At 26.7% G+C, this 13,604-nt stretch overlaps 1 protein-coding gene across 1 annotated transcript in view; it reads left to right on the forward strand.

The window, feature by feature from the left end:
* The first annotated feature begins 2,304 nt into the window (after nt 1–2,304).
* Nucleotides 2,305–13,604, forward strand: part of LOC101236860 (selenocysteine insertion sequence-binding protein 2-like) — a 56,970-nt gene continuing 45,670 nt past the window's right edge. Inside the window, exons 1-2 of the mRNA XM_065804053.1 lie at nt 2,305–2,827; nt 3,861–3,894. Of these exons, the coding sequence (XP_065660125.1) occupies nt 2,354–2,827; nt 3,861–3,894 (508 nt within the window). The 5' untranslated portion in view covers nt 2,305–2,353. The remainder of the gene's footprint in view (nt 2,828–3,860; nt 3,895–13,604) is intronic.

Consider the following 13,604-nt stretch of genomic DNA (forward strand, 5'->3'; position numbering starts at 1 on the left):
TCGTTGAAAAGAACTTCTGATACAACCCGAAAGTGGAGATCAGCAGAAGTCGATATTAAAATCGTACTTGATCGTTATGACTGCACTTTTGGTGCTTTGGAGTTTTTATAGGTTTTTTTGGTCCTATGGAATAGTCATAACTCAGAGACAACAAATTCAGCAAATTGGCTGTTATGTAAAGTAGACGATAAAAGCTGTATAATGTGTATGTATTTTTTTAAATCAATATTTGAAGTAACTGGGCCAGTTTCTTGTATTTTGCAGGCCAAGGCAGCAGATCACTCAATTACAGCTTCACTTATTAATAGTTGTATAAAAAAACTGACAAATATGAGAAATAATGTTGATGATCTCTACCGGGACATTAAAAAATCCGCAATAGAATTTTTTATCTTACGCAATATTGACACCAAATTCAAACCAAAAAGAAACAGGAAGACAAAACTCATGCCAGGAGAGACGGCTGCTGATGAACGTATCAATGACCCTAAACAAGCATTTAAAGTGGGGGTTGTAATTCGTGGACTGGATGTCATTTTGCAAGAGATGAAAGAAAGAAACGTCTTTTTTAGAAGAAATACATTATTTCACAACTAAAAGTTTGTTATCATCTGAAATAATTAATCCGTCTCAAATACAAAACATATGTAACTTTTATGATTTGAATGCAAAAGACATTGCAAATGAAAGAAACAATTTTTTGCCAGTTTTTCAGTCAATGGTCGACTTTGTTAGTATAGGAGATATATATTCCAACAAAATGGAAAAAAAACACAGCAACAACGGTCTGAAACACTATGTATAAACGAATCTGGAGAACTTAGTAATAACGAGGATTGTAAAAATGATGACAAATGTGATGTTTCTGATGACGATCAAACTTCTTATAAATGGATTGACTATAGTTTTGTTAAGCAATTGCAAGCTCTAGAAGTACTGTTGTTGTTTCCTAATTTACTTTGTTTTGTAAAAATATTGACAACTATAGTAGTAACAAGTTGCAGTGCTGAGCATGCAATGAGTCGAATGAAAATTATAAAAAATCGATTACGAAGCATAATGATCACTGATTGGTTTTCATCTCTAACAGTTTTAGCGAGTGAGAGAGACATACTGGAGTCTTTGCAATCAAAAGACTTTATTGATCAATTTTCTATGTGTTTGACTAAACTGCAAAGGTTGTTGATGACCTAAGGGGAAGAGAATTAAATTCGAGCTTATCAGCAGTACACAGTATCGGTAACCAAAACTTTGCAAAGAAAAAAAAAAGTGCAACCTTAAGCTTATTACTCTTAACATGAATATTGTTCTTGAAGTATTTCTTAAACTAATTTTTATTTATTTTTACATTTATAATTTTTAATAAATAGTTTGTAAAGTATAAATATATTATACGGCTATTGTAAATACGTGCGATTGAGGCTCGGTGATAAGACAAAATAATGTCTTCTACTTGCCCTGCCTGTGTTTTTATTTATAAACTTTTAAATTGTAAAAGTTATTAAACGGCGAAATAAATAAATAAAAAAAAAAGCTTAACAAAATCTTAAATAAAATTGTTTTAATTAAAAAAGTTTTTTATGCTTAACTGCGACCGATATTCTTAAATATCACTTATTTTTAAGTTTACTCAGTTAAGTTTTATTTGAACTTAAGGAGTTGTTCTAAAATGGCTTCTCTATTTAAAAGGCAATTTTAAAATACACGAATTTCAATATGGAATATGGAATTTCAATATATATCATGGAATTTTAGTATATATCCGGCTTATCTGTATCCGGCCGAATATGTAAAAAATCATATTCGGTACACCTCTTGTATATACCCGCTTTGAAAAAAACGCTTCACCGTACCAAAAAATTTTAAACTCAAAACTGGGGGATGGGGGGTTGCTTCATTAGGCTGTGGGATAGACGCCCCTGCTTGCAATTACTATTTATGTATTCTCAATTACATATCACGATTTCTAAATTACAACCTTCATGTTCTCAATAGGGTTTACTATATTAAAATTATTTTACGGAAGACTTTTTCGGACACGTCTTAGTTGCCCAATGCTTTAAAACCGTTTTAAATAAATAAACCGAAAGTGTTATGTAATGTATGAAATTGACAAAGTTTTTGTTTACTATAATTGATTTATATAAAAGATTTGAATAGCAGACTTTTTCTCTCGTTTGTTATTAATGTTATCCCATAATATTTTAGCTTTTTTTTCAATACAAAAAGATTTACTGTGTTTGTTTTAATAATTGAAAATTTTCAAATTGTTTTTAAACATAAGTGTATTTATTTACATTTTTCTCCAATTTAAATTTAAATTTAATTATTTTAGTAGAAATACAATTCAGTTATGAGTTCTGATTTATCAGCATCTGCTATAGAGTTTGTGCCACAAACGTATCGAGTTCCTTTATTGTCTGCAAGTGCCCCTGAGTTTATACCAGAAAAAAATAAATTTTCACCTCAAAATAATGACGGTATTAAAACGAACCATAATTTTAAATGCTCCAAATCAATCAGTAGTTATAGCACTCACAGTCAATATAGTTCTTTCCAAAATGCATCGAATAATAAGAATAAAAATTTAAATGATTTTATCAATACCAAAGACTTAGCAAATACACAAGACCAAATGAATACAGAAGATTTTATGAAAGCAAACCAATATACAAATATTCACAACAACAAAAATGAAAACAAAAATTTAAACAAAACTGAAATAATAAAGTCTAACAAAAACTTAAATTCTGTCTCAGTTAATACAAAAGGCCAACCACAAGCTAAAGATTTACAAATAAAAACAACAAAAAAAGAAACAAAAGCAGTAAGCATTATTTTTTTAAATGTATTTTTCTATTATTATTATTATTATTGTTGTTGTTATATTAATTGTTATTATTTTATATGTAAATATACAGTTTTTATCTCCATTATGATGAGTGTTCATAGTGATACATGCATCATTGACAGCTAAGATTTTTTCTTCTATAGAGCTTGCAAGTAGAAAAATGAGACTTTTCTTGTTTAAACTGAAATGAACCAAAAAAATCACTATAAATTGATTTTTAACTGTATTCTTAACTTCTACTGGTTGTATTTTGATTTATTTGAAGTACATCCCATTAAGCTACCACCCCATTTTTACATGTGCAACAATTATTTTTATCTCTTGACTAATTGATATTTGAGAACTTTGTGATGCTCTTGTAGATTAAATGACGTTTTTCAAGAATACTGATATTCAATTTTAGACAAGGTGATCTGAAATGGGGCCTTATATATATTATAAGCATACAATATGGCCACAACTTAGACCACAAAAAGTCTCTTTAAGTCTGCCTGATATGTGAATTGCTTTTGATACTACCATTTTAACTTATGCAATAACTTTAAAGTTATCTAAAACCATAATGGCAAGATCCTGTTTAATTTTTGACTGGATACCTAATAATATTTCTAGTAATGTAATAATAGTAATAGTGTAATGGTTGTATTTGTAGTAATAATAGCAATAGTGTAATGGTTGTATATAATCTGGAATTTTTTTTTTTACATTATTTAGCATCTAAAAATACTTTATGTTTTGTTTGTCATATTTTTCTTCAAATCATTCAAATCAATTTGTGATCCAAGTTCACAAACAAATGTTATTTAACCTTTTTTTTGAATTGTTTCATTTCTCAAAACTTTCACCTTTCATTCACCTCACAAAGAAATAAATTCTCTCAATCTAATTTTTTGTGAGATGAAATTCAAATCTTTTGTTTTAATTATAAATTATATTTAATAATTTTAGTTTAATTTTTCATAATTTTTAAATATCTATCTGTTTGTTTAACTATCTCACTACTTTTTAGATTTGTTCTACAACTCTTTCTGCAATTAAAAATGGTAACTATTTATTAGTGCATAGTTAAGTCTGCATAAAATTGATATATTCTGTGAAATAATATTTTTGAAATGTGCACTTTAACCCAGTATTTGAGTTAAAGTACATATGTGTACTTTTTTCCTAAAATAAGTAATAATAGTTTTTTTCATTTTGCTGTAATATATCTTGTTTATGCACTGTTACTGTTGTTACTATTACTGTTATACGTTGTTACTTTAAACCCAAAGCTTTTAAAATTGTTACTTTCCAATTTTACATTCTCCTTGTAAACTTAAAGTTATAGTAAGTTAATGTTTAAAGTTGATTCTAAAAATTTGTATATTTAGTATAGTTATAAGTTAATTTTGTCTTTTCTTCCTACAATTTTGATAAAAGCACATGTTTCATTTTATGTTTTTCTGTTTAATTAATTCTCTTAATTCGAAAATCAATTAAATTGATCAACTTGTTTTTCCATGCAGTCTTTTTGTCAATGTTTTTGTCAAGCCAAAAAGAAAGCCTTAAGGGCTTTTGACCTTAAGGCTTTTTTTTCACTTCTTTTTGTTCAAATGTTTTAGTTTAGTCAATAATACTAAATAATTAATGAAGTTAAAAAAAAAATGTATGTAGCTGGAAAAATTCCATTGGGTGTCAATTGGAACTGTCATTTTTTTGTTTTATTTATGATTCAGATGAATAATAAATAAAACAGTCTCAATCTATGTTAAATTTTTTTCCATTTGATCTTTGGTCAATTTTTTGGGCTTAAGTGCATCTTTTCCAATAAAATTTAAATTTCAACAATGAATCCAATAATATGCTGTTTTCTAATTGACACTTAAAGTTTGTTACAGAATCACCCAAATGTCATTTTGCTCAACCCATGTAACAACTTTTCGTCTGTAGTTTAATGAAAATAAAACATTTTGTTTTGACCTGATTGATTGTATGTATTTCTTGGTGACAAATTGGACAAGTTGAATCTGGTTGTTCCAGAGGTCGATGTAAACAAATTTGGTGAAATGAATTTTGACACGGATTTGATCTAGTAACAGACTTTCAAGTCATAGTGTATTGACACATAACACTTTCATGACACATAATTTTTTAACAACTCATCTTTTAATTCCATTATTATTTCTGGTGCATAAAAATGCTAAATTTGATATTATTAACTTATTTAATTTCATGTTTTTTTTAATAACTGATAAGCTTACATCATGCACTTGCAATTACAGTTACAAGTTTTGTTTGTCAATTACATATTATGATTTCTAAATTAAATATTGTGTTTTATAATTACATTTTTTACGATTTCTCAATTGCAACATTCATGTTCTAAATTACATTTCAAAAAGGTTTAGAAAGTGATGTTGGCCTCTTGCTTCCTAATTTTTTTGCTTTTACAAATTCATTGCTGGCAGTAGATTTATTTTTATGAATATTCTCTCATAAAAGTTAATGTGAAACATTATTTTTATTGACTAATAAAATTTTATCTCTACTTTACTTTCTTTATATAGTAAACTGTTAAAATATTGAAAATAGAAAATCTGTGCATAAAAATTCAAGAGGGAGATGGTAGATTGCAGCACTGTTTTCTTTGCAAAAGTTTGGTAGTTCTAAGACTAATAATCTTTTGAGAGACCTATCAAGAATGCTCATTGATTGAATATGTAGGACAAATTGCTTATCAAGTCTTGCATTTATTCAAATGGGCATTTTGATAAATGCAAGACTTGATAAGCAATTTGTCCTACATAATCGATCAATGAGCATTCTTGATAAGGTTTGAAATAGAAAAAATTTTCAATACTTATCATGGCTAATTAGTTAGTATAAGCTCTTAATTAACAAGAAAATTTCTATTTTGAATGAGTCCAAGTTTCTGGTCCAAATGATAAAGTGTTTAAGATTTAATTAATAATTTATATGTATTTTAAAATCATGAATTAAAATACCCAATAGAAAGAAATTTTATTTCCAAAACTATTTTGTTAAGCTCTGCCAAGCTAAGCTTTCTAATACTGCTTTTATATTTCATGTTGCTTGATAAACTTGCAGTTAACTGTAAACTTTCTTTGACAGTTGTGGCTTAAGTCAGCAATTACTCAGTTGTATTTTGACACGGCTATCTAAAACTCAGGGTGATTAACTGCATAATCCATATAAAAAACAGGAGGCTGATTAGTTCAAAAGACTTTGTCAAAGTTTGTTTGTGCAGTTTATGTAGATTTATTTAATGTTACAAAAAAGTTATTTCCTAAAATAGAACAATTATGCCTTTGAAGTGATGTGCTACTCATTGTTTGACAAATTATTTAACCAGCACAAAAAAATATGTTGATAGGAGATTACCAAAAGATGGCTGCATGCTATTCCTAGAAGTGACATTCTTGATATCAAATATACTATTGTTTGTTCTAAGCATTTGCCTTTAACTTTCCTAAAAATAAATGTTTATGGTAAGGAATGACCCTGCTTATATTATGTAACTAGTTTGTCAAAAAACCATAAAACTATTTTAAACAAATGGTTGATTCAGTTGAAACTTTAACATATTTGACTAATGTTGAATTATCAAGAAAAAAACAAGTACTTATATAAAGTTTATCTTCTATGAAAATCTCAAGTTTTAATGATACATTGTATTCTACAGACACTATTGTTTGTGCTTTTAAATATTTTGCTGTTTCAAGAGCACTTTATAAACAAATCAGAAGTGATTATTAGCTTTCCAGCTTTCTACTCTACAAAAATTGACATCAAAAGCTTCTAAATAAACCTACGAAGAATTTGTTCAATGTGTATTTAGAAAACTTACAGATCGGCAACGACAGTATGTTTTAATAGAGAAGTGTATGTTAAAGCTTCATTAACTTACCGCAGTCCAGAACTTTTCGGAAAATCTGTTAATTGACAAATATTAGCTGTTATGATTAAATGTCTTTTAGATGGACCAATTTTTCTAGTTTGCATGATTCCGATATAATGGCTTGATTTAGATTTTCAGAATGAAAAAGTTAATTCTATACCTAGATCAATTTTAAATGCAAATAAAAGATGTGTTGCAGTTCTATGTGACAATAATAAAGTCAATATTAAGTTTATCTCTCTCTTTGAAACTGTTGCAGAAAAACCAGGGTTGACTAAAAATTTTATTTCATGATTATGTTTATATATGGATTACTGAAAAAACCCAAGAAATGCAGTATAAAGATAATAATGATAATTTAGTTGCAAGGTGAAAAGACCTTAAGAAACTTTATTGCTTAGAAATTAAAAGGCTTATCATTGTTTCACATTTAAATACTATGAAATGACTGGGGCCTCGACTGGGCCAAATATATATATATATATATATATATATATATATATATATATATATATATATATATATATATACATATAAATTAGTAAAAAAATTCTTCAAATTGAAGTTTTACCATTGCTGGATCATCAGGAAGAGTTACTAAATCTCAAAAAAAAAAATTCAATTTATCGAAAAAAATATTTGTTTTTATAATTTTTTAAGAGGTATTTATTTTTGTGCCTACATTTAGAAATTAATTCAGATTTTTTTTTTAATAAATTTTCCTGATTTAAATAAGTAATTATTTCAAATTTTTCTTGCAAACATAGCATACATTTTTTGGAAATGTTATTATAGGCAGGGGCAGATTTTAGAATAGACCATTGTAAATTAAATTTTTTTTTTTTTTAAATCCCAAATATATTTTGACAGCATAGTCTCTTTTGAATATTTTTTGTGTTTAAACGATTGTTTGTGGTTGGCATAACGTTTTTTCCATTCCCCTCGGTTAAGCCAGTATATTGTTTATCAGGGTTTGTGAGAAAAATTTTGTGAGAAAACAATGCACTTATAAATTACATTTTTCGAAAGGTCTTTTCCATTTAGAGGGCAATCTATTTTTAGTTTACAATTACAATAATCAGTGTTTTTTTCTTTTATATGTTCATTTTTATTAATAAACCCGTAGTTGTGGCCTTTTATAATTCTTTCTAAATTTTTTATACAACTATAACTTACTTTAATGTATTTCTGTTAAAAATCTTATGTAATTTGTTAGAGGGAGGAAAATGTTTGTCTACTAATTTTAGAAAAATTTTACCTATATTTGTTGAAACATTTTTGCTGTAAGGGGGTTGAACCAAATTATGTTTCTATTTCTATTACACTTTTTTGCAATTGTATTTTCAAATTTTAGCTCGAAATTTTGAAAGCCACTTTTTTTAATGGCATCTTCATAAACGCGTTTAGAGGAGTTAAAAATATTTTCATTAGAAAAGTTTTGGTTTAGCCCATTGTTAATTGAAATTGGAATTTGTTTTAGAATTTGAGGGGGATAGTTCGAATTCACATTAATATACAATTCGTCATTAGGCTTTTTATAGGGCTTATAGTAACTTTCTGTGGGGTTAAATGTGACATCAAGAAAGTTCACTATTTTTAAATTTATGTTTATTTTAATTTGGAAGCCAATGTTTTTAAAAACTTTAATAATATCTTTTTTAATTTTATCGAGTTGTGGCCCTGATTTTTTATGCATTATTATTAAATTGTCGTCGCGATAAAGACCTAATTGATTAATTTGGATTATTTTAGCTAGGGTATTTAAAATATATAAACCTACAAATTCACAAGTTTCTGCTCCGTCGTAACTTCCCATTGTTACATCAAAGCATTCTTGGGTGGTTTTTTTCTTCCACGTTTCTTTATTAAAATAGAGTAAAGTTTTTCTGCAGTGCTTAAATATACGGATATCCCATTTAGAAATTATAGTGTCCTCAATAATTTCTAAATGGGATTTTTCAAATTCTATTGTTTTATCTAAAATTTCTGCTGTAATTGAAGGGTTAAAATCAATAATATCAAATTGTATAAATGTGCATTTGTTTTTATTGTTAATTTTAGAAAACCAATCTATAACATCAGTGGTATTTTTCCACTGATGTAAACCTAATTTTTTCTGAATAGAGTTATTCATTTTGTCTAGTTTTATTTTACTAACCTTTTACTTACGTGCCCTATTTCACTTTTTGAAGGTACTAGTAGCCTACAAGGGAGTTTATTTTGAAAATCTGGTTTGTGATCTTTTAGTGAAATTAATGCTTGCGCTGGTGCAACTGATTCAATTCTCACATCTAAATTAATTTTTTTGGCAATGTTTTGAGCTTCTAAATTAATGGCATTTTCCAAGTTTTTTAGTGCTTTTGTATAATTATTAGAAATATTATCGCACAGTATTTTTTGATGAGTTTCTGGGGTAATTTGGTAAATGTTGCTTGTTTTGTCAGCAAAAACTAAAATATTAAGGTTCAATTTTATATTATCAATGTCTAGTTTTAATTGTTTTTGGAATTCATTGTTTATGTTTTGGAATTTTATAGTTTTAATTAAGTGTAATAAATCATTTTCAAAATTTTCCAGGTCAGAAATAAATGGTGGGGCGTTTTTTGTTTTGAATCCATAATTTTCATTCTGTTTTTTTGCAATTAAAGGGTTTTTATTTTTTCAGATTCTAAGAAAAAATGGGCTTTCCAACGAATTTTTTTAATAAAGTGTTCTACTTTGTCTATTAAAAAAATAGTATAACTTTTTTTGTCTGGGATCGGGATATTTTTGAGAGAGTAAGTAAAATTGTTAGTTTCCATGTTTACAAATAGAGTGCTCAATGTTCTTAAAAAACAGAGCAATAATAAATTAGTAAAAAACACTTATCTAACTTTTTTCTTCAACTTGAAGTTTCACCATTGCTGGATCATCAAGAAGAGTTACTATATCTCAAAAAAAATTCAATTTATAGAAAAAAATATTTTACAGGAAGTTATAAACTATTATAAAAAAAAAAAAAAAAATTTAATTACTATATTTTTTTGGTTAATGGGAACTTACAGAAAGTAATTATTAGATAAATTTCTTTGGAATGGGGATAGTTTAATTTATTAATGTCTTGCATGGTAGTTAAAACGTTTCTTCCATAAACTGTAGTTTTAAAGGGAACGCTAATAAATCAGACCAGAAATAGTTTAAAAATTTGAATAAAGTTTTTTTTTTTTAAATGGTAGATTGCTTGCCCAAACCAAATCCTCAGTCAATGTAGCTGCACTTTCTTGTAGCAGCAGGCTATAAAATAGTCAATGTAGCAACACTTTGGGCATGTTTTAAAAATATGTTTTAAAAAAACAAAAAAAAAAACACTATTAATAAAAAAAACATTCTAGTCGTTAATATTATGGTTTTTTAAAAAACGATATAACTTAATGTGTTTCTATACTATTTTAACTTTTGGACGACATTAAAATGTAGCTTAATAGTTGAAGTCACTTAAATGCTGTTGAAAGAGACTTTTTTTTATCATTAAAGTCTCTTTCGACTATAATATAAGGACACACACATATATGCACACACACACACACACACACACACACACACACACACACACACACACACACACACACACACACACACACACACACACACACACACACATATATGTATTTATACATGGGTATATTCACACGCATATGTCAGGGTGGCCACGTCTCCTAAAAAATCCTAAAATGTCCTAATATTTGAAAAACATCCTAAAAAGACCTAATTTCTCCTAAAGTATAGATGATTTTCTCAAATACTCCTAAATTTTCCTAATTTATTTTACCTGAGTATAATGCATAAACTATTATTAGTCAATCAACAATAAAGTTAATGAAATAGTTCAGGCTTGGAGTTAGTACTGTTGTATACGGAAAGAAATTAAGTTACTCAAATGTATATTCAATATTTTTGTTATATTTTAATAATTTAAAAATTTTATTCTATTAAAATTTAAGTTTTTTTTTCTTATTTCAGTCTAAGTTCTGAACATTATTTTTATTAAAATTTTAATTAAGTTGACCTAAAATAATTTGTCTTTTCAGAATAGAAAATGTTAGTCAAAAATAAAGCTAAATTTTAAGAGTGGTTAAAAGACAATAATTATAAAAAAATTTATTTGGTTAAGTATTATGTTATTATATTAGGTATGTTTGATCATTTTTTATTTCTGGATATCTTTCTTTTAACTAATCCTTTTTGCCAAAAGTTTTTTTCTAAAATATAATTTTGTAATACATGAAATTGTAAATCATAAAATTGAGAAAGCCACCAGCTGAATTCTAAATTTATAAAATAAGTTATTTTGCATTGTTTAACAATATTTTTGAAAAAAGAAAGTAGCAAAGAGAACGATGGAAATACAGCCCAAGATTATTGTGATTATTGACTTTTGGAAAAATTTATCAAAAAGCAAGCAGGCTGGTCAATGTAAGCCTGGGCAAAATACTCATTATGAATACCTTTCTTCATGCTATTAATATGTGTTAGTCCCAATAAAGTTACAATTTTTTAAGGAAACTGCAAAATCGTTAAATTCTTTCTTGTTAGTTTTCCATACCGACAATCCTATGACACCTTTTCTTGTGGAAACACTTAAGAATTTACTGAGGCTAATTTTATCAAAATTGATCAAAAAGAAGTTTTGTCTGAAGCATCTACAACTTTTAAATTATTTAAAGTTGATATCAGTGATGTCAAAAATCAAGTGTTGGTTGCAAATATTGATCTTGGGTTTGGAATAAAATATGAGTTGCAGCAACTAAAATCTAGAAAAAAAGTTACTGATGCACAAATATTACAATTTTAAAACAGAAGTTCAACAGTTTTTAGTTACAATATGCAAACATATGGTTTGAAAAAGTGTGCTAAACTTATGTTTTGCCAGATACTTATTATGTTTATCACCTTTGTACATGGTGGAATCTCATGAGATGTGTGAACTTTATTTTGACAAGTTGTTGCTGATATTAGTAGCTTATAAAAAGGTATCACCTTCAGCTGCTGATCAAGCCAAATTGCAGTATTCACAATTTTTAACTACTGTTGTGAAAGTGAACAAGAAATTCCTTGGGTTTAAAAAAAAAGGTATAGATTGGATTCTTTTTTGGTTCAATATACAGATGCTTCAAGATTCAAGGACTTAATGAAAATTAACCAATTGTTACTAATATTGTCTCATGGCCAAGCACAAGTAGAGCGTGGATTCAGTATAAACGATTAACTTCTAAATAATAATATGCTAACTGATACTCTTGTTGCACAGAGAATTGTACATGACCACATGTGCAGTGAAAATATAAAATCGTCCCAATTAGCTATGACAACTAAACTTCTGGGACATGTTAAGAATGCACAAAAACTATACTTTAGCAGTCAAAAAGAGGAGTCCTTGAAGGTCTTAAAAACTGACCGTGATACTAAACTGAAAAATTTTAATAAAGAGATTGCTAGTTATAATGAACAAATTCACACCCTTGAAGTTACCATACTTCAGGTCAGATATGATGCAGATGAGTATGCATTGCAAGCGGAAAAGCAGAATTCATTGATAGAAATCAAGTCAACAGTTCTAAAATCTAATGCGCTAAAGAGAGTTGCCTCTGAAAAGCAGGATTTACATAAAAAAATTACAGCAGCAAAAAAAGTACTTATTGACAAGAAGATTTAGACTTGGATGTTTACTTTTTCAATCGTTTTGTTTTTCTGGTTTCATTATTTCTTTATATATATAAAATATAATATAAATATAAAGTATAATATAAAATATAAAGTTAAGTTTTTGAAATTGGCTGTGTATTTTAATGATTTTTGGTTATTTATTTTTTGTTACTTAGTCATTAAGTCATCTATTTATTACAATGTTAAGTTTGATAAATTTATAATGCAAGTATGAAATCGATTTGTTTCAAGTTAATATTTTTGAGTGTGTAGAGATGTTAGATTATTTTAAATAACAGTGTTTGGGCCCTAATTTTATCTTAATTAATTTAGCTAGGTATTATTACAGTCTTTAAATAAAATAAAAATTTTTTAGTGCTACTTTTTTTTTAAAATCCTCCTAAAATCTCCTAAGATTTTTATCCTTTTTTTTTTCAAATTTCCCGATAAATCTCCTTAATAACCTTTAAAAATCTCCTAAATTATCCTAATTTATCCTAATTTTTTCAGACAAAAAAAAGTGTGGCCACCCTGTATGTGTATACACACACACACACATATATATAATATATATATATATATATATATATATATATATATATATATATATATATATATATATATATATATATATATATATATATATATATATATATGTATATATATATATATATATATATATATATATATATATATTTATATATATATATATCTATATATGTATATATATATACATATATATATATATATATATATATATATATATATATATATATATATATATATATATATATATATATATATATATATATACACACACAGTGTCTCAAAAAATTATCTGACCAAACAAGTTTTTCCCAAAAAAAAATGTTAAGGCTCTAAATTATAGGCTCTAACTATGATGTAACAGCTGATTACCATTCAAATGGCATATATGCTATGCGGTTATCAGCAAAGCATATATGTCAAACACAAGGTTTTTATTATTTAATTTTCTTGTTAAAGTATTTATTAAAAAAAAAAAAATTAAACTCTTACAAGGCTTCAAGCAAATACTAATCACATTTGGAGTTAACAGAAAATTAATTAAAAAATATGACAACAGTTTTCAATACCAGGACAAATACAATATTTATAGAGATAGAGAACAAAATCACTAGAATAAAATAGTTA

Source organism: Hydra vulgaris, chromosome 08 (genome assembly GCF_038396675.1).
Source record: "Hydra vulgaris chromosome 08, alternate assembly HydraT2T_AEP".
NCBI classification, from domain to species: Eukaryota; Metazoa; Cnidaria; class Hydrozoa; order Anthoathecata; family Hydridae; genus Hydra; species Hydra vulgaris.